Genomic DNA, 22,596 nt, shown 5'->3' on the forward strand with positions numbered 1-22,596 from the left:
ATTAGGGTTGATTATCCCAACAGATTTGACTTTAAAATAGATCAAGATATTCTGCAGTCTCAGTTTGTTAGCTTGGTTGATTATCAAGGTCTCTCTCAGCAGTCCCACTTCTTGTCATGCCAGGATAGCCATCTCGGGGCCAGCGTCCCTTTCAGTCTCTGGGGCAATATCTGAGACAGAGGACTCCAAGGCTGGCTCTGTGGTGATGGGACATGAGAATCTGAGCCCAGTGATTCGGCCACCCATGTCTCTGCTCTGTTTTATGGTTTCTGCTGTGTTGTCATTTAATGTGGCCCCTGGCCATTTATTCCTTGGTCTTTGAAGGCATGTGATATAAGTGGTAAGGTAAGCTATTGGCTAGCTCTTAAGCAGCAGGAAAAGTCTGGGATTGGCTGTTATACTTGTGAAAGAAATTGGTATGAATAGTGGCCAAGGGAGAAAGAGGAAATGAATATTACATATTTCCTCAAATGAGGAAAAACTAGGCCTATCTGACTGTGCTGGGCATGCTCAGCAGCTGTCATATTACTTTACAACCCAAGCTACATGGGAAGCCAAATGGTTACGACTTTCTGGAATTTAAAAAACTGCCTGGAACATGCATCCTGGGGTATGGTATATCTCTTAGAATGTGCAGTGTGGCATTAAAAGTCTGTCTGCAAGAAACCTAGATTTTTAAAAATGCCTCCATCTCCTCCAGAGTTTTACCCTTTTTTTTTTTTTAACAAAGACAAGAATGGACTGGTTCCCTTAATCTCCCATAATGGACCCCTGTTTCTTCCAAGTTTTCTTTTCAGTACAAAAAGTCATATGTTATACTTTACAGCTTAGTCTCCGTTAGTTCTCAGTAAAGGCCAGATCTATTACCAGATGGATGGATGGATAGAGAAATAAATAGATAAATACTTACATAAACTACCATTATCCTATTCCGATCTCTGGTTTCAATTTGTCTTTTGAACTCTATTCCCTGTACCTGACATAGTCACTTTTGGGGATCTGAATGTCAAGATTGACAACCTCACCTGGAGAGAATCTCTTATTTAAACATTTTTAAAACCACTCTATTGAGGCATGACTGGCATACAAAAAGCTGTGCATATTTAATGTGTGTAACTTATTGAGTTTGGAGGAAAGTATACATATGTGAAACCATCACCACGATCTATGCCATAAACATCCATCACCTCCAAAAGTTTCCTCCTATCCTCTTTATTTTTTGTAACATTATTATTTTGTGGTAAGAAGACTGAACATAAGATTTACCCTTTTAGCAAATTAGTCAAAGGGTACCAAGTTTCAGTTATGCAAGATGAACAAGTCCTAGAGATCTACTATATAGCATACAGCCTGTAGTTAATAACAATGTATTGTGGGGCCGGCCCTGTGGAGCAGCGGTTAAGTTCGCGCGTTCCGCTTCTTGGCAGCCCAGGGTTCGCCGGTTTGGATCCTGAGTGCGGACATGGCACTGCTTGGCACAACATGCTGTGGTAGGCGTCCCACATGTAAAGTAGAGGAAGTTGGGCATGGATGGATGTTAGCCCAGGGCCAGTCTTCCTCAGCAAAAAAAGGAGGATTGGCAGCAGTTAGCTCAGGGCTAATCTTCCTCAAAAAAAAAAGTAGTCTTTCAATAGAAGTTTCTCCTTGCACCTACCAAAAAGAGTTTGAAACTCTCTGGAAAAGCTATTTTTCTCCTTCTTGATATGATTATCATAATTCAATCCATAGAGAAGAAACTGGGTGGGAATATATTAACATTTCAATGCCGCTCAAAATAACTTAATACAATTATTTTCTACTTTCCTTTCCCTGCCATGGGTGCCACCCCTATGCAACCTATGTGTAAATAGAAGAGGTTCCTCTTATGCTGTAAATTATATCTTGCTGTAATTGGAAATCTTCCTGATTAATCTTCTGAGGAGACATGCAGTGACCAATTCTTGCTTTGCTGAGTGTCGCAAAGAGAACTGCAAGGCTTTTGTGGGCACCATTAACTCTGCCTTACAAGGGCACTTTGGGAAAGAGCACAGACTTCTTCTATGACAGGAAACATCACAGAGGACAGTTCAGCTTATATACCAACAATTGATTTAAGTAGAAACTTTTAACATATTGATGGTTTAACATGTCACCAAGGAAAGCATACAAATGAAAATAATTTTGAAAATATTTTTGTGTAGCTTATCGTTGGTAAACTCATGTTCCTGCTGTTACCTGAATCACAGCTGAATACATACACATTCGGTAGCTTCTCCAGGTGTGTTTTGAGATTTATAAATCATTCGACATCTAAGGGTAACAAAACCATGTGAACTCAATGACCAGTAGGTGAGAAAATTTGTTGAACTAGTTAATTGATTTTTTTCATAAGAACTAAATTTGTAGAAAAAGATTTTCTGCCCTTCTAGACAGGTTCATGAATTCATGAGAAATCTCCTTCTCTAAGATGTGGCCCCATGACAGCCAAGGTACCCCAGCTGTCTCATGCAGTGTCGTGAGGACAGCTCATTGGCTCATTCTCAACTCAAGAAGTGAAAGGACCTTCCCACCCACCACCTCTCCTCTGTGTTCTGAAAAAATTTACAAGACAAAAGAGAAGGGAAAAAGCTCAGAAACATCACAACCCAAAGAGATCCAGTTTAATGCATAAAAATATTTCCAATAAATAGTGCAGTTTCTTCCAGGTTGGTACGTCAGGGCATAGATCCAACAGAGGTGAGGTCTGTTCCATCTGATTTATTTCTGTAATTTCTCCTTTAAAAAAATACAGCCATTCTTTCTCGAAAGGAACCGATAACCAGTGTATCATACAATAGTCATAAATGACCAAGCAGGACCCAAAACACTGATCATCATCATGTTGTATTAACAGAAAGGAAAACTACAGAGAGAGAAAGACAGCAAGAGGCTGACATTATCTGACTTTTATGAAATTTGAAGTAAAAGATTTCTTTGTGCTCAGTGTCGAGTATTTCAAGAAATGGCCACAACCTGGAAAGTCAATAAAAGATAAACTAAAAGTTCAAAACAGAGATCTTGAGAAACTCAAAAGGCACCAACCAGATTGAATCATCTATAAAATTAGAGACAGACTCCAGTACATTGATAACTGAAAATCCAAATTATAAAAGCCAAGGAAAACGTAAATTGCACAAAACTTTTATTATTTATTAGCAGTGTATTCTTCTACACTTTAAAATAGAACAAAATATCTTTTGGAAGGTAAACTATTCATAACAAAATATGTGTCAAACAATTTTTATTATTGGAGTAGAATTACTATGCTATACTTTCTATATTATATACATACATTTCTTGGTTTGTCTATGTATGCACATGTGTATAAATAATTTTAAGACATACACATGTAGATACATATGACTAATATACACACATAATTGTGGAAAATTTACAGTAGTCAATTTTACGATCATTTAATAGCTGCACACAAATTAGTGTTCACAGAACTAAAACTGTCAATATGGTTCCCTTTCCCCCACTTCTTAAATGTCATCTGAATTACTTTTCACGGATAATTTTTTTAAAAAATACTATCATCTTCCTATACAATTAACCAATCTATTTTTACAATAACTCATAATAAAATATTTTGCTATTTCAGCTTTAGAAAAGGTACACAATTTAATTCCACTTATTTTCGTTTTTGATTCTTAAAACGTACAATTCATTTTTCATCAGTTTAGTGCAATTATTTGGTACTGTAGTTATTGAAGTCAACAAACCTGAGTCAAACATTCATTCAAATGCCTTTTTTAAAATGTAAAACATGAATAAGATGTTTTGCTGAAGCACGTACAATAGTCTCAAGGTAGCCCTCCTAATAAATACATTATAAATAACTCAATGGTTGAGAGAAAAGCACTTCATGTGAATCCATTTAACTGTCTCTGAGTAGTCCATTCGCAAGCAGCACGGAAGAGAATTGGAGTCAAAGGCTCCCCAACTCCCCACAGAAATGAAGCCTACGGGCTTCTGGAGTCTACATACAAGCTAACACTTGCACGGAAGGGCTGCGAGTACCTACAAGGAGTCCCTTCATTTTCATGTTAGGTTTTTGACACGCTAGCTTGTGCGTCAGGGGTTTGCAATCGTTTTAAACATAACTCCTTTAATACAGAGAACTCCTTAGCAGCATCTTTTTCAGTTTTATCTCTTCATTGATTTAAAACTGGTGCCAGACCATGTGTGATTACAGGCAACAACCACCTTGTACCAAAAGCAGAATATTCTAATTGAGTTAAGAGCTCTTTTGAGAGGAGGAAAGAAATAAAAACATTTGGAATGTTGAGTCATTTCATAGAGAAAAACTATGCTTTTGAGGGAAACACCCAACGAATTCTGATCTTCAACCGGATGTGAAATTTTGTTAGAGCCCCAAGGATGCCAAACTAACTGGCTCAGAAGCAAAAACAAAGGGAAAGGAAATGGTCTAAATACACCGAATCAAATCATTATACTCTTGCTAGAGATAAATTTGGATAAACTCGTTAAATTAGACTGACTTCCCAAAAGAATGAACAGATCTGCCATACTCATAGTGGGAACATAAAAATCACTTTCTAAACACATTCTCCCTTACTTTTTCTTAATAAAGAGGAATTATTTATTCATTGTAGACAAAACCATACTAAACAAATTCAAAATACAAATTTTTTGGTAGCAAACGGCAAGAAAATCTAAGTCAAAATATAGTCTAGTTTTTACATAATTTTATATATTTATAAATTTATCAAAATAGTCTTTTAAAGTTCACAATACATACATAATGTAACACTGTACATGTAATAACAAAGTATTACAGAAATACATTAAAAATAACCTTTCGAAATACCAAATTCAACATTGAAACTATCTTAAAAAGTGTTGACGTCTCCATAAACACAGTTTCAGTGCATTTATAGTAGTCATTAGCCCGAGTTTTCTGATTTCAAGTCTCTTGAAGGTCTTATCTTAGCGCTCTCTTTAATTAAAGGTAAGAAGGCAGAGGTATTCTTCCAGCAAGCAGCTGCTCTCCCTCGACATTGCTCGTCCAGATGAAGAAATTGTGTCTAAGGGCGGAACAGCTCTCGCTGGAGTGGCAAGGCCTTAGTAATGAACATACTCAGACTGAAGGGACTGTGCGGGGAGAGATACAAACCGAGGTTAAATTCCATCACATACAAAACATCCAGCACATCATGCAGCTCCTTCCTTCACACAAGGCAGTTTGGGTCTATTATATAAAAGATAAATGAAATACACTAAGAGAAAAACAGAAAAAGATGAGGGAAACAAACCATCTGCTAAAAATGAGATATTCAATTATGTAAAGTGATTACAAGAAAACTTTCTATTTTAAAAGGCTTACTAGTTTATTAACAGTGATTAAAAATTAAATATTAATTGAAAATTGCACTGAACTAACTTCTAAGCTTTCGTGCAATAATATTGAGTTTTACTCAAAAGTATTAAATGACACTTGTAACTAAACTGAAGATTATTAGAGTACACTTTGAGAAGACGTACTTTTTTATTTAATGCAATACATATCAAACAAATGTTAATGCTTCTAATGCAGTAGAATTAGCAGTCATTTAAAAAATTTCCTTAGGAATGTTTGAATTTAATCAATACCTTACAAATCTTTTCCATTTAGGGTGACACAAAGCACTACTAGCCTTGAAATCTGATCTTAAGACCCAAAAGCATTTGTGCAGGAGAAACTTGCAGTCATAACATAATAAACCATGGACAACCTTCAAGAAAAGCAAACAATGCAAGTTCCTCCCACATCATATTAGATAATAACATATAAAAGGAGCATGATTGGGATATGTAATCAGAATGCATTGATAATAGACATAAACAAGGAAAAGAAAAAGAGAGGTACAGAAAATCTGCCAAACAGTTATTTTTGAGCAGTAAACAGTAGTTAGAAAGAGGGAATATAAAGTAAGTCTAAACACTGAAAAATTTTTCACACAATTCTTCTAATCAAATACTTCAGATCAACAAAGTTTACTTGATTTGCTACCAAATGCCCTTTTGTCCTCCCTCAATAATTATTTTTCAAATTGACCTGCAGCATTTCATTAATAGGTCCTAGTAATTCTGAGACTGGTTCATTTTGTTGATGGGATAGGCAACACTAAAAAAGAATCTATCCAGAGCCAGCCCTGATGGCCTAGTGGTGAAAGTTCAGTGCACTCTGCTTCAGTGTCCCGGGTTCAGTTCCCAGTTGCAGAACCACACCACTCCTCTGTCAGTAGCCATGCTGTGGTGGCAGCTCACACGGAAGAACTAGAAGGACTTACAACTAGAATATACAACTATGTACTAGGGATTTGGGGAGGAGAAAATAAAAAAAAGAGAGGAAGACTGGCAACAGATGTTAGCTCAAGGTGAATCTTTCCCAGCAAAAAAAAAAAAAGAATCTGTCTATTTCACAAATAATTTACAAAAGGATTCAAACTATCTTTTTTCAGTTTCAAAACCCCAGTGAATTTTAAACTCTATCAACAGCCATGTATTAAGTAAGTCTCTATCAACACCATGAGTCAAAAATTTATGGTCCCCGCCCTGAAAGGGCAAAAGACCACACTGTCTTACAGACACAAAACGAAAAGACAAACGTATCAACATTAAATAATAATATACGCAGGGTAAGAGTAACGTTGTGCACAAGCAAAGGATTAGGCAAAAGGATGAGGGCAGGTCTGCACAGGGAGGTCTCAAGGCTGCAGGTTTCAAGGGAGAGGGTAGATGTCAAGAACTGCTAGGAAGAATGGAAAAGGTTTGGCAAGTTGACTTTCTCGCTACAGGATGTGGTTTATGCTTCAAAACAGGAGAGATGATCAAGAATAAGGGCACTATAATAAAAATATACCAGAACTCAGACAGAATAAACGAGGTAAGACTCTGAGCCAGTCCAGTGAAACTGGTCCAGTGCCTTGAAGCCCATACACATTCAACTCGCAGGACATCAGGTGCCATCCTGGCAATTAGAGCTTAAAAGCAGACTATCATTTTTCTAGCTGCTTCTTCCCAGTTTCTTCTCTGGTCTGGGAAGCAGGCAAAGAAGGCAGAGCCAGGTGGTCTCCCCGGCTGCAAGAATGCCACACGTGCACGCTGTACATCGGTCAATGCTTTCTTGGAAATATTTAACCTTTCCTTTTGTTCTAATTAGAAAAGTTACTTGTGTTATCACTAACAGAAATTATAAAACTCCTCAGATTGCTTTAAATTTAGAACAAAATGGTTCTGCAAGCACCTCTAAAGTTCCATCAATTCTCAATAAACAGAGATAGAGCAAATGAACAGATACTAGGTAAGTGACCTTTGTTCAACTAACTTTCTTCCAGGGCAAAGTATTTTATACACACATCAACATGTAGGGGGTAAATATGTGTGTGTACATACATTTATTTATTGTATAGAATCATGACACCTACTGAACAGGAAAACAGAAATAGCCTAGAATAACTTTAAAGATTTCTATCATTCATACAAAGCATATACTCATTAGTCTTCTGGCAGAAGCCTTTCCTTACACACAGCAGAGGCCGTAAACTCTGGCTGGTATGTAATCCTGTCTTCAGATACCATTTACCACAGTCCCTCACCCAATCTGCTCACTTATGCTGCCTGAGTGGCTCTGCAGACCTCTGTAAACAAATGAAGACATGATTTGGCCAAAGGACCTTCTGTCACGCCAGTTAATTCATTCAACAAACATTATTGAACATCAGTAGTATACAGTAGGCACTGGGGTATAAAAGTACAATACCCAAGTTCTCAAAACAAAACAAATTACATGGTTTCTTTATATGGTGTAAAGAAAGTTAAAGCAAACGAGAGATCACTAAGAAAGGTTTACCAAATTATTCTATCAGTATTTTGCAACAAATTATCTTCCTTTCATTTTCAATCTAAAACAAAAATCTTAATGGAAGTGGACTTAGGGAAGAAAGAATTAAAAGTTAAATTCTACAAGATCTACCCGCTTTAAAAAATCATAACTAATATTTCAAGGCCTTTTCACTGGAAAAGCAATAGCGTGGGATGATGGTAGCATTTCAATTTCAAGCACCGCATGATGCAGTTGTATTGAGGGTCTCTGGTTCATTTTTTTCCAAATGTACAGATATTCTAAAGTAACTAGTCCCAGAAAACACAATAGCCAGTTATTACCATTTTTAATTTTTATAGTAAAAATTCAAATGTATTTTGTACTCCATAAATAATATCATTATTCAAAAATAGATTAATTGAAGCACAACTATCTGGAATTCTTAATAAATCAGATACATTACTTAACAAGTCAATTATTCGGCGATAGATACTTATTGAGTACTTTCTATACACCAGGCACACTTTAGATGTACTAAGTCATTAAATGCTCCAGACAACTCATTTTACAGATGAGGAAACTGAGGCACAAAGCAGTGAAGTAGGTTGACCAAGATCACGCAACTAGGAAGTGGCAGAGCTGGAATTTGAACTCCAGCAGTCTGGCTGTAAAGCCCAAACTTTTAGTCACCATAATAAGCCTCAAGACACTTCTAGCATTTGTTCTGTGATCACTGCAAATTTAGTCGAATATTCTCTCACCCTGACACAGACAAATAACAACCTGAGGCAAAGGATGATCCTGAGGGAGGCAAGAAATATTAAATTTCAAAAAAGAATGTAATATTTATTAGTGTAAAAGAGACATACATTTTAAAGTGATTTTCAATAGGACTGAATCCAAAAGAATTTTCAAGAATATTCCAAAAAGTGGGGCCAGCCCAGTGGCGCAGTGGTTAAGTTCACACGCTCTTCTTCGGTGGCCCGGGGTTCACCAGTTCGGATCCCGGGTGCGGACCTACGCACCACTTGTCACGCCATGCTGTGGCAGGCGTCCCACATATAAAGTATAGGAAAGTATACTTTCCTTTATAAAGTAGAGGAAGATGGGCATGGATGCTAGCTCAGGGCCAGTCTTCCTCAGCAAAAAGAGGAGGATTGGTGGCAGATGTTAGCTCAGGGCTAATCTTCCTCCAAAAAAAAATAAAAAGGAATATTCCAAAAAGAAATTCTCTTTATAAGAACACCCATGCTTAAGTATTCTGATGAAACTTTTAATCTTGCTTGACCAATATTATTTTTATCACTATCACAAGAATTAATGCCTAATGCACCCAAAACATTAAAAAAAAACTCCCTCAGCAATGACAATGGATATGGTTACGAGGGAAGTGAAACCTGGGGTGTTAATATTATTTTACAAGGTAGCATTTATTTATATAACCAATGGATTTTAATCTCTCAAATACAATATTCAAATTCATGTGGCCAGTAAGTTTAACAAGATTACAGTGAGTAAAGAACAGATCAAGTTTATCGTGAATATATGGTACGAATACCATAAAACTAATAATATAGCAATATTCAGCCTGCAAAATAAGGATAAAATTACCTTACACATGCAGCCCCCAAAATTTTTATGTCAAAATACAAGCTTCCATCAAGAAGTCTCATTCCCTGAAAGCAGTTAGATTTGACATAAAACAAAGTGTTAGGTAAGGAGATCAAGACAATTTGTTCTGTTCTAGAAATCTGCTACTAATCTGTTTTGGCAGATGTAGGTAGTGACTTTAAAAATTTAGGTATTCTGGAGGTGTCTCTTTTTTAAACAGCCCAGTTACCTAATCGTGGTAGAAAAATGTCTCATAATTATTGATATAAATACTGTACAGATGGTTAACAAATAAAATTATAAGCTATCAAAAACAGCAAACTGTAAAGCATAATGAAAGATTAAGGTCTTTGCCAGCAAATGAATAAAACAATGTCTTAACGTGCAAATGATTTGGACCAAAGGACCCTATATGTTAGCGTCTTACTAGGTCAAAGCCCTGCCTCAAAATCACCATGTGCTTTTGCCACACTGACTTTTTCTTTCCTGCATATCCTCATTTTCCCAAGTTCCTTAAGGAAGAAAAAATAGTCCACTAGTTATCCTTGGTTTGAGTTCTAACTACAGAGGCAAAAACTACCTTAATAAGTGGTTTCAATGGCATAGCTAATTTAAAAATAAAAACACATTTGGCAATATGGTATCTTATTTTATATATAACTCTAGTGTTTTGAGTGTTAAAGAACAACTGGGGAAAAATAAACACTGGGGAAAAATCAGTTTATCTCTAAATGCGTCTATACTCCTGGGCCTTTCACGGCTTTGCAATACAATTTCCAGTTTTTGTATTGCTGGTAAGTTAATACGTAAAATGTGTGCATTAATCCATATTTCCACAAATGTGGTTTCACAATCCTGAAAGTACTTGCCTTTGCTAACATAATAATATTCCTCCGATAACACTAGTAGAAATGTAGCTGGATAACATCTCATTGACATCATATTAACACAAAAAGACTAAGGTTTGTGATAAAATCAGATTTGAAAGATGTGTATACATTTTTCTATAGCGTTCTCTAAGCATTTCAGGGACCCTAAGATTTAACAAGCCAATTGTGGTTAATTAAAATGCTATATAAAATATTCTTTCACCTTCCTACATGACTTTTAATAGATTCTTTTTATCTGTGGGAATTTAATCTGTGCTTTTCAACAATCACAAAGAGCTCAATTGTTAGATGACAGATTGTTGACACCCAACTTGACTCAGTCAACCATTACATGAGTGTTTTCAGTTCATCTGAACACCAAAATTATACTGATGCAAACTCCGTTAAAATTTATTTTCTCTTATTTTAGTAAAGCCACGTTTCTAGAAAAAAAATAAAACTCTCAGATTACTGTATATTAAAGCTAAAGCTGAAAACTTGTTTTGCTTTTTGTTGATGCTTCCTTTGCTAACAATGATAAGGGGCTCTTAAGCATCGAGCTCTTTGCTTAACATTCAGGAACCTGGATATCTTATCCAACTGTTAGTTCATTAAGTATTTATTAGGTGCTTACTATACTTTGGAACCTGAGAAAACAAAGATGCCTCTGAGAAGCTTAAAAGCCAGCGGAGGAGAGAGAGAATCAGGTACAGCTGACTACAACACGAGAGCAACCAGGAGGCATGAACAAAGTCCCATGAGAAGGAAAAAGCACAGATGGGTCACGAATGCTTCATCAAAAAGATAACTATTGAGCCAGGCCAGGAACTATAAAACCTACAGAAACAAGAGGAAAAGCAGAGTGAACCACATGTGCTAGGGTTTGGACATGAAGCAGAGTGTGGCACTCTTGCAGAATGCCAGTCAGGATCCGGTAGAGCTGATGGAGGGGACACAGTGGGGAAGCGCATCGTGCGACAGGGAAGGGCCCTGAGTGGCAAGCCAAGGAGTCCAGACTGGACCCTGTAGGCAAAGCGGAGACGGTGAAGATTCTAAACACAGAAATGCTTTAATCAGCTGTGTCTTAGAAATCTAACACTGGCAGCAAAACTGAGGAAAGATTAAAGGCAAGAGATACTGAAGGCAGGGAGAAAATTTAAAGGGCTAATCCAATAGTCCATGAAGACCTCAATTAGGGCAGCAGTGATAAGAATGGAGGGACAAAAACAGACACTTCAGACTTACAATAGTCCACGAAGACCTCAATTAAGGCTTGAGTGATAAGAATGGAGGAACAAAAAACCAACATTTCAGAGCGAGAACTGATAGGACTTAGTGGCTAGACATGACAGAAGGAAAGGCAGAAGTGGTGTCAAAATGATTGCGAGTTTCTAGCTTGGATGATTGGATGCATAAAGACACAATTACTAAGCTAGGAAACTAAAGGAGGAGCAGGCAATTGAAGGAGCCTGTTTTCTCTCCCAGGTAATGCCCACAGGAATTTAGAAATGTAGGTCTAAAGCTCATGAGATGATTACCCAGAGAGAGAAATGGGCCAAGGTCAGAGCCTTGGGAAAAATCATTAAGGACAGGCAAAGGAAGACAAACAGGTAATGATTTAAGGGGAGGAAAGGAGAAATGGGAAAATAATATTGCAAAACTGAAAGGAAACAAAAAAATAGGAAACAAGGGTGGTCAATATTGTCAAACGCTGCAGAAAGAAGAAGAAGAATGAGGACTCACAAGAGACCATGGGATCTGGCCTTAAACAAGTCAGTGGCAGCCTCTGGGAGAGACTCTCACCAGAATGGGGGTCACCTCTCTTGTTGCAAGCTTGGCCATAAAGGAGACATTGTGAGAGGTGACAGGACCGAGGGAAGTAATTGGCAAGACACGCTGACCAATTCGGATATACTTGTTTGCAGGTGAGGAGACAGGCAAATGGAGGGGAAGAGACTGAAAATATAAGAGAGGGAGGGAGAGGATGGGGCAACTCCCTAAAAGAGTCTGGAAAGAATAGTACAGGTAGGTGGAGTTACCATTGGAAAACAGTAGGGTTTCTTTTCATCTAAAAGGGAAGAAAAAAAGGATAAGTCCAGATGTAGATAAACTTTGAGGTAGAGAAGAGGACAGTTAAGGGAAATTACTCCTGATAAATTCTATGTTCTTGGCAGAACTCAAGGCAAGGTGAACCAGCCCTGGAGGTTGGAGGGGTAATGCTGATGAAGAATGTTAAGAAGTTTTAGAACAGCTAGTATGGGGAAGAGAAAGTGAGCCAAAATGGGCTCCGTAAACGAATCATGAGCACTAAAGGGCCAGGTAAATTAGAAATTTATTTGAAATGGAGCCAATTGGCAGAGTAATAGGAGTTTCTCTAACAATGCTTAGAAGAGAAAGCCTAAGAACAGATACAAGATAGTTGAATTGATCTCATTTTGGAGGCTAGCGATAAAGTGACTTTGCGAAGAGACTTTGGGCAAGTCACTGCCTCTCTGAGTATTTCCTCATCTGTAAACTGTGGGTTAAATAAGCAACATAATGTCTACATAAAGCACCTAACACAATGCCTGGCACATAGGAGGTACTCAATAAATCATTGATGGTGATGGCGATGATAATGATAATGATTAGAAAAATGTTACAGTTGTTGAGAATGTTGGCAGTGGCCTGGTAGCTAAAAGTAAAGCCAAAGTCCTCAAGGAATGAAGATGAGTAAATGACAGTGATGAGGATAAAAGGTACAGAACATCATTGGATGGTGTTTTCAAAGGAGAGGAGAGTGTTGAAACGAGGTGTCTAAGAAGTCAGAACACAGCCTTTACCTCTTCACTATAAAGATTTGGGAGTTACCAGACAGTAAGCAATTTGCATTTAAGGGGTCAATAAGGGGAATCAGGTTGGAATGCGACAACCTTTTTTTGCTCACTTTCAAATAGAGACTTCTGGACTTCCTCTTTTGGTGTACTGCCTGCAATGGACTTAATGTTTGTATCCCCTCAAAATTCATCTCTTGGAATCCTAACCCTCAATATGATGGTATTAGGAGGTGAAGCCTTTGGGAGGTAATTAGGTCATAAGAGTGGAGACTTGAATGGGATTCGTGTTCTTATAAAAGGGACCCCAGAGAGCTCTCTCGCCCTCTTATATCCGTGTGAGGATACAAGAAGATGGCAGTCTGCAACCCACCAGAAGGCCCTCACCAGAACGCGATTATGCTGGTACCTGAGCTCTGACTTTCCAGCCTCCAGAGCTGTGAGAAATAAATTTCTGTTGTTTATAAGCCACCCAGTCTATGGTATTTTGTTATAGCAGCCAAGCTCCTTAAGATACTGCTTTTTTTATATCCTTCCTTCCCATTCCAATCACTTTCAATCAGAGACTGAACCTGAGGATGCTGAAGCACCTGTGGAGCCCACGTAGAAGATGACCTCTATAATATCACAGAAAGCTGAGGGGCTCACAATGGTCTGACCAAGAGAGGGAAACATCTGCTTCTACAGATAAGACACTTCTCACTCACACATATTAGCCATCTGAGCTTAGACAGTCGCCATCAAACAGAGCCTGTGTCATTTACCAAAGACTTCCAGTAGGGGCAAATCCAATGATCTTACAAGTAGGTGCATGTGGCATCTATGCTTGTTTGCACATGCATGCACACTCACATGAACGTGTGCCTGTATGGAGGAGCAGGTTGCAATAAAAATATGCCTTTCTGGGTTAAACATCTTACACATACACACAGTAAATTTCAAGTTTTGGAAAGAAATAAATGACCTACTCAGTATTAGAAAAGGTGACAGTATGGAATAAATAAACCAATAATCATAAGCCTACATAAGCAGAGTCCAATGCTAGATGCCATGAAGATAAAAATAAGAGACTATGTTTTCGAACATCATGTTTCTAACCTCAAGTTTATCAGCCAACTCAGTGGGGATCCAAGGCCCAGATGCAAAAGTAAAAGCAACATTTTTATGGCCCAGAAACAAACCAAGGCACAGTGGCAAGCCACTGGCTACAGAGCTGGAAGCTGGCAGAGGTGACTGGGTTGTCCATTCCTCGGGGTACACAGGCCAAGGAATGAAACTGGAGCTGGGGTCAAGCCTGAAACTGGGACTGGGGTCAGGCTCTCCCACCCATGAAAGAGGCTGAGGAAGCTGCAACCACTGCCCTCGGGCCAGGGTTTATGCAGCCCTGCCTGAGAAGCCAGCCTGCCAAGCTCACCCCGGGAAAAGAACCTCGGTGATTAAGATCTGTTTCTAGACTGGAAGACCCAGGGGCCAAGTAGAGCCAAGAAGAAAGCCAGTAGATGAGGAGGGAAAAACACAGAGAGAGGGCAGAGAAAGAGAAAACTCCCATTCGGTGTGAACCTACAAAAGAAAATTCCAAAACACACAAGGAATATGAACATCAAGAGAACTGACAAAGCCTGCAACCAAGAGATGAATTCTCACAGGCTGAAATGCAAATAAAAAAGCAATCTCAAAATGACCTATCGTCTGAGATCCTCGAGGTGGAAAAATGAAGAATACCCAAAAAAAGAAAAAGAAATTATGAGACAAAAATAGGCAGGTCCAAATAAAAAACAGATGGCTATCATAAAGAACGAATTATAAATGCTGGAAATGAAAGATACAGCCATTGAAATCAAAACGCAGTAGGTTGGGGATACATTCCAGAACAGACACAGTTGAAAGAGAATTAGTGGACTGGAAAATAATAGGAAGGACTCAATCAGAACACAGCTAGAGCAATAGTAATTTAAAAATATAAAATAGAAGGTGAGAAATACTGAGGACACATTAAAAGGCTCCAATGTAAGTCTAGGGGGTAATGCAGAAGGAGAGAGTAGGGGAAAAGACAGAAAAGTAATATCGAAAAAGATAATGGCTGAGAATTTTCCAGAATTGAAAAAGCCATTCACTCTGAGATTGAAAGCACACACTGAGGCCAAAAAGGATAAACTATAACAAATCCATATCTAGACATATTATGATGAAACTGCAGAAATTCAAGGAAAAAGAGAAAAATCTTATAATAATTGTTTTTATTCTTCAATCACAGAAGCTTTTTAAGCAAAGGATGACATTTAGAAACTGGTATTTTAGGCAGATTTTAGCGGCAGTGCAAAGACAGGTAGAAGGGACCAGAAAAATGAGGGTAGAAGATCAATTAAGTGAGAAGATACCCTCACAGAGCTTTCAATCCAGTGGAAGACAATGGCTTATACTCTTTCTTACCTTCCTCCATGAAAACAGTACAGCACTCATGGTGAACACTCATATAAATATTAGATAAATTTTTAAAAAGTGGATAAGCCTTTATACATATATGAAAAACACTTACTCATTTTTACTCTTGGCCAAAATAAATAAAGATTAAAATAAGACTCTTTTATATTGACTTAGCAGTATTATTGATAAGATATAAGAAAGAAGGTGTCAAAGTTGAACAACCAAGGCAATAAATAACTCCAACGTATTTGAGATTAAAGCAAGTTCCGTGTTTGAAAGAGTTCTTTCAAATGGAAAGTCAAAGAGAGCAGACAGGCTTTACACAGCAAAGTAATGTAGACCACTATTTAACAGTGGAAACCTAAATTACCCTTAGCTCTATCTGCAAACACTGTGTGTACCTAAATAGCTTATATGCAAATTTAAAGGCACTATCTGAACTATGCTGACCTCAAAATAATTTGATGCTTTAATTGTCAAGTAACATTCCCAAGTCCCCTTGGGAATACCAATGCTGAATGAATAAGAAAGATGTTGTACAATACTGAAATTGACCTCATGTTCTTTTCTTGGTATTATTAGCATCCCTTAGCTGAAAAATGGCATTAAATTTAAGGCAATGCCACAACAAAGAGGAGAGATGGAAAAACCACAGCAGCTTAGAAAGGTAGTACTAATCTTCAATATTAAATATAATGCTTAATATTTAATTAAATATAATGTTTAATCTTTGTGATTAAACATTATATTTAATTAAATATAATGTTTAATCTTTGTGATTAAACATTATATTTAAAATCAGGACAGGGAGGGGGCAGCCTGGTGGCGCAGCGGTTAAGTGCGCATGTTCCACTTCAGTGGCCCGGGGTTCACCAGCTCGGATCTCTGGTGCAGACATGGCACCACTTGGCACGCCATGCTGTGGTAGGCGTCCCACATATAAAGCAGAGGAAGACGGACACGGATGTGAGCTCAGGGCCAGTCTTGCTCAGCAAAAAGAGGAGGATTGGCAGCAGTTAGCTCAGGGCTAATCTTCCTCAAAAAAATTAAAATAAATACAATAAAATAAAATCAGGACAGGATGACCGTTTTTAACATGGAGAACAGGCAGAGGGAAAAGACATCAAGTTTAAATCAAAGAAAGCTATTACATACCACTGGACAGTAGGAGCATTTTATTGGGAATGGAAGTTCAGACAATCAGTAAACAGGTCATCACTGTCACACTAACATTACTCCCAGGTAAAAATGAACCGTGTGCCAATGACTCAGGAGATTTTCATCAAACTGGTTATTTTACCAAGCTAGATCTAATATTTTTATCTTATTCCAAGTCCTGCTTTAAGGAACAATAATTCCTTTAAAAAAACATATTCCACCTGCTGCTAGAAAACAGAAAGACTTTCTCTATTGGTAGGCTACCAAGGTTGTTCTGACACTCGTCAAATCTGAGAGGGAGAACTCATCCAGAGTCTTCAAACCCAAAGAGCAGACTAACAAGCTGGGTATAGAAACAGCTTTGGGAGCCGGCCCGGTGGCGCAGTGGTTAAGTGCGCACGTTCTGCTTCGGCGGCCCAGCGGCCCGGGTTTCTCCGGTTTGGATCCCGGGTGCAGACATGGCACTGCTTGGCAAGCCATGCTGTGGTAGGCGTCCCACATATAAAGTAGAGGAAGATGGGCACGGATGCTAGCTCAGAGCCAGTCTTCCTCAGCAAGAAGAGAAGGATTGGCAGCAGATGTTAGCTCAGGGCTAATCTTCCTCCCTCTCGAAAAAAACAGCTTTGACCACTGGGACCGGGAACTGCATTGGAGCCAACGTCAACTGTGTCACAAGGAGAATGCCAAGGCAAAGCAGTAAGTACACAATATTTCATTTCAATTTTATTTTCAACTTTAAACCAAATAAGTATTTTTGATTTCCTTCTGTGTCTAGCACTGTGTTAGAAACCATGAAATATAAATAAGAACTTTATGAAATGTCTGCACAAAGAAAGTTTAAAATTTGGAGACAAGTCTTGTATATAAGGACAATACATAAACAAATACAGATGCTCATGTAAGTAAACAGCTATGTCATATATGGATAAAATAAAGCACTAAATTTTCATCACGAATGGGAACAGAGGTTAAAAAGGAAAACGTTGGGTGGGTTCAACTTTTTGAGGAAAGAGTCAGAGAGTAGATGGTAATATATGTCTTCAAAGATGAGAAATTGGTGAAGAGGGCAGGGAGCTTCCAAGAAAGGGCTTCCCAAAGGACAGGACATAGGCGAGAACATAGTTGGGGAAGAGGATCAGGGAAAACCCATTCAGGGACAAGCAGGGTAAGTAATGTACAAAGATACAATAAGAGGAACAGAGTACAGAGGTCCTGAAAGCTCAGCAAAGGAATTCGGGATTCATGTTCTAGCATTAGGGGGTCACTGGTCACTTTTGAACTGGAGAGTAAGATGATAGGATCAGTATCTATTACCTGGAAATGCTTTAAAGTGGGATGGGCAAACTACCGCCCACGGGCCAAATCCAGCCCACCACCTCATTTGGAAATGAAGTTTTACTGGAACACAGCCACACCATTCGTTCCTTACCACATAAGCTTCAAGGTCCACAGTCACACAAACCCCTTTCAAAGTACGTAGTCATATGTTTGTATAAAAATTTACAAAATAAATATTTTGTATTCTTTATCTTAAACAGGTCCCACCAAATTGTATAAGTATCAAGGTGCACAAAACCTAGATCTGCCCCTGATTATTATCCCCATTTTACGGAGGCTTAGAGAGGTTAAATAACTTGCTAAAGTACTCACCAGGAGGAAGCGGCAGAAATAGGATTTGACTCAGGTCTACCTGTTTTCAGAATCTAAGAACTTAACTACAATACTAAGGATGTGCCCTGTTCTTGCTGTTCCAATTGCCTGAAATGGCCTTTCCTCCTTTTCCTATTTTCAGCACTAGATTACTAGCAGACTCCTAATCACCCTCCAAAAGCCTAACTAAAATGCTACCCCTTCTTCACAGCTTTCCCTGATCCTTCATGGCAAAATGAGATATCATTTAGATATTTCAAACACCTACCACAGTATATACACGACAGCATATAATCAAAAGAATATGCTTTTTGGAGTCTAACTGACCTAGGTTCAAATTATGGCCCTGCTACATATTTGTGGCACAATCTGGGGCAAAACATTTAACCTCTCAAACCCTCAAGTTATTTATCTTTAAAATAGAAGCAATAATTCTTACCACATTCATTCATTTAAACATCCAACCATCCATATATCTATTCAAGAAATACTTAGAGTGTCTACTATATGCTAGGGACAGACATATAACTATAAAAAACAGAGGTACAATGCCTGCCCTCACAGAGCTTACAGTCCAGTGGAGGATACAGACAAATGAGCAGATGATTAAAATGCAGAGTGAGATGAGTATCGCAATGAAGACCAAGGCTGGGTACAAGACAAGCTTATGGTGGAAGCAGCATGACCTAACATAGACTTGCAGGGTCACGTAAGGACAACGTAGATGAAGAGCAATTCACTGGAAAGGCTCTTAGAAATAAATCAGAGCAAATATTCAAGACAGATACCTCAAGTAATTTCGATTTAATAAAATACTTCCACCCCACCCACACCATAATCACACGTCCCTCATTTCTTAAGTATTTCAAAACTCCTCTGAACGTCAGAGAGGAAAAACTGATTTTTCACAGTAAGTGGGTCAACCAAAACGAAACCTTGCACATTGCACTGGGCAGCAGAAACCTCAAGACTAACAGAAGAGGCCAAATAAATACAAATAAGATCTGACTGTTTCTCAACATTCTGTCACAACCATAAGGATTCCTTAAAATCTGTTCTTGTTTTCTGTGTTAAAGCATTTAATGACAGAACACGGAAATCACTTTTACATTTTTCTGGGGGCTGAATTGCTGCATAAAGTGAGAGAGCAATTGCAGCTTTCAAAAGAGATGCTAATTGTAGCTTTTAAAATATTAGACACCCTCTAAACACCCGCCACCCCATCCCCTAGGAGTCTCTGGGTCTTTCTTAAAGGTATTGAGAGGATATTGCCAAATAGACTTCATTTCCTACTTAAGGACTTAAAAACATTTTTGTTGAGTGATTTATTCCTAGTTCTTCAAGGGTCACATGTCCCACATCTTCAGAAGCACTGGAAAGAAGGACAAGAAGCCCACAGCAATGAGAAAAGCTGCATTGGACTGATGAATGAAAAAAACTCACAACCTCCTACTCTTATTCCACATGAAATGGGAATTTCCATCTTAATTAGACTTTCTGCCAGCAAGCCAGCAGGGGTAGGACTTGGAGCCCTCCTTCCTCCAGAGGTTTTCTAGGCAAAGACAAAGGAAGGAAAGTCAGCTACGGGAGACCTGCTCCTTCTGACTTCTCAGGAGGGTGAGAGGGAGGAAGATGTTGTCATGCTGGCAATTGTATTTATAAATGCTTTTCTTTACAATAAGATGACAAATTTAAGAGGGAGAAGAGGGGAATCGCAGCAGCCGCCCACACAGACTATTACTTTAAATTTAATTATTGGAAAGTCATTCTATTCGGGCCAGAAGGTGGAGGAGGAGAAGGAGGAGAGGTGAAGAAAAATAACAAAATATGGGACGAAACCAAAATTAAGTTATATAAACATGGGAGGGGTATCAATGATCATCTAAAGCAAGCTCGCACTAGCAAAGAGGAATTCAGAGAGCCAGAAAAAGTAGAATGTTATTCTTGTCAAACTACCAGTGCTTCTGGTATTCAGCTATAAATGTGGATTACACAAAACCTTTAGCCGTGAAATCTGCAAGATATTTATATAATTATCCATATATCCATAAGTATTACACTTTTTTCTGAAAATGGAAAGACCTATACCCAGGTCTGAAAAAGAGGCTGACCCACAATCAGTCTGTGAAAATATTGACTGAACTCAACACCTGCTGTGAAGTCTATGACTTGTAAACCTAGTTAGGAAAATGTAAACACACTAGCATTTTCCATCTAACCCCAGTTATAAGGATTCCAGTTTAACTGACACATATATACTCATAACATAGTGGGATTAGTGTCAAATTAAGAGGTGAGGTAGGCTGGGGCCCTAATTTACACAGGAATCCAAAATAATGTTGAAAAACATCACTCAGAATAAAATCAGATGAGGAAAAGTATAAATGCCAGAAAGGACTGTGTGTGGATAGAAAAAAACTTTGAAAAGAGGCCTGAGGCAGGGATGGGAGTGGTAATGAGTCCAACAAACACACACACACACGCATACACACACATGCACACTGCATCCTCATGTTAGAAAAGTGGTTTCTAAACTGCCATTTTAAGGAAAGTGGGTCCTATTAACTCTTGCCTTGGGGCTACTGCTTTGCTGAGTGGGCCAGGAGAGGCCACTGCCACCGGCTTCTCCTCAGCCCTTCTTCTCCCCTGCAGAAATCAGCCTCTCCCTAGATAATGGCTGAGGAAATGTTCCAGAACAGTGGGCATGAAGGGTGCCAGAACGCAGCCTTCCCAGGACACCCGGAGCTTGCATGTGCCCCGGGTGGAATCAACGATGCATTCTGACACTGATTCACATTTCCTTCATCTGTGGGATCTATTTCTGCTTTACATTTTGTCCTTGTTCTCTCAGACCAAAACTCATAGATCCCATGGATTCCCATAGATCTCAATTCCCTTTGAGGCAATCAAAATAAGTGACTAAAGTGATTCCTAGCAGGGGGTAAACCAACAGATTATACCCTAACAGGGGTTACTGGTTGAAAAGGGGGCTTGGTAACCTAAATAAAGAGCAGATGGGTAAAATGTGTTTGGAGAGCTTCCATCCTGGTCCTCTGCCTTCCCCTCCCCTACATCCCAGGTGCCTATCTATAAGCGTTCCTTAGAAACACCTTCCACTTGCCATTTAATTAATTCTGGCTCAGTTCTCTGCAGGAGGTGAGATATTCAAGGGGCAAATGGGTAGTCCTGAGAAGATACTGTTCATTCAGCACCTTCCCCATTTAAATATTCCAAAATGCATTCATTAATACACGATACAGAAAAAGCCATGATTCCGACCGCCACCACAGCCAAAGCAAATACTGTCTATCACACGAATCAGCTCCTGGCTTTGCACCAGATAGTCACAGTGATTTGAAAACTTAACTAAAAATTAACTTAACTCAACAGTGTTCTTGATGAAGGGAATGAAAGCTATTTCCTCTCTAAAAGAAACCACTTAAAAAGGAGCAAGGGGAGGAGAAGAAAAAGAAGGAAGAAAGAAACCCGGTTGGAACTTGGCATTTACTTGAAGAGGAGCCAGCAGAATGGACGTGCATGGACAGTTGCACAGCACAGAGGGAAGGCATCTATCAGAAGGCTTCCTTGGCGCTATTAAATTTCTTGGGTGGCAGCCTCGGCTGGGAGGGCAAGGCACAAAAGTTGCGTTCAGGGTTCTGAGGGCCAAGAGGTGGTGTCTGCGAACTTACTGGGATTGAGCGGCTCAGGAATCTTGCTGAGGAAGAAGACAGGCCGGTGTAGGAGGGCCGGAGGGCGGTGGCGTGCTCCTCGGTCTTGGAGCCCTGGGTGCTCGGCTGGGTGCTCAGGGGGCTCCCACTGCTGCTGCTGCTCTGGCTGTACTGGTTGTTGTTGAGCTCGGGGCAATTTCTGGCGGGCGCCTGGGAGCTGCCATTCAAGAGGTTGGTGAAGGGGTTGGCTACGAAACCCAACTTCGAGGTCGAGCAGGTCTGCTTGTTCTCTGGATCATCTATGGCAGCGTTCAAGTTCCCAAGAGAACTGGCCAGCCGGGAGTTTATGGAAAAGCTGAATGGAAAACACAGGTGAGGGGCAAAACAGAGACAGCAATGGACCCTCACGCAGAACTCACGCTTCTAAACACAGAATGATGACACCAGGGGAATGTGATGAAGACAGCGCTGATCAAGGCAAATGGTGACAGAAAGGCTTCTTTATCGCTTGTGGCAATATTCTATACAGCCTTTCATTACACATGTCAATTTCC

At 39.2% G+C, this 22,596-nt stretch overlaps 1 protein-coding gene across 44 annotated transcripts in view; it reads right to left on the reverse strand.

Annotated features, from left to right (window-relative positions):
- Positions 1-3,143: 3,143 nt before the first annotated feature.
- Positions 3,144-22,596, reverse strand: part of CDC14A (cell division cycle 14A) — a 164,585-nt gene continuing 145,132 nt past the window's right edge. For 25 of the 44 annotated variants that reach the window (XM_070268649.1, XM_070268651.1, XM_070268662.1 and 22 more), the window contains one exon: positions 21,865-22,397. In XM_070268649.1, coding sequence (XP_070124750.1) covers positions 21,947-22,397 — 451 coding nt within the window. In that variant the 3' untranslated portion in view covers positions 21,865-21,946. Of the gene's footprint in view, positions 5,234-17,639; positions 17,832-20,864; positions 20,876-21,864; positions 22,398-22,596 lie in introns of those variants that run through there. The other 19 variants (XR_011439329.1, XM_070268655.1, XM_070268657.1 and 16 more) reach the window with 4 other exon arrangements.

The sequence above is a fragment of the Equus caballus genome, chromosome 5 (assembly GCF_041296265.1).
Source record: "Equus caballus isolate H_3958 breed thoroughbred chromosome 5, TB-T2T, whole genome shotgun sequence".
In the NCBI taxonomy this organism is placed as follows: Eukaryota; Metazoa; Chordata; class Mammalia; order Perissodactyla; family Equidae; genus Equus; species Equus caballus.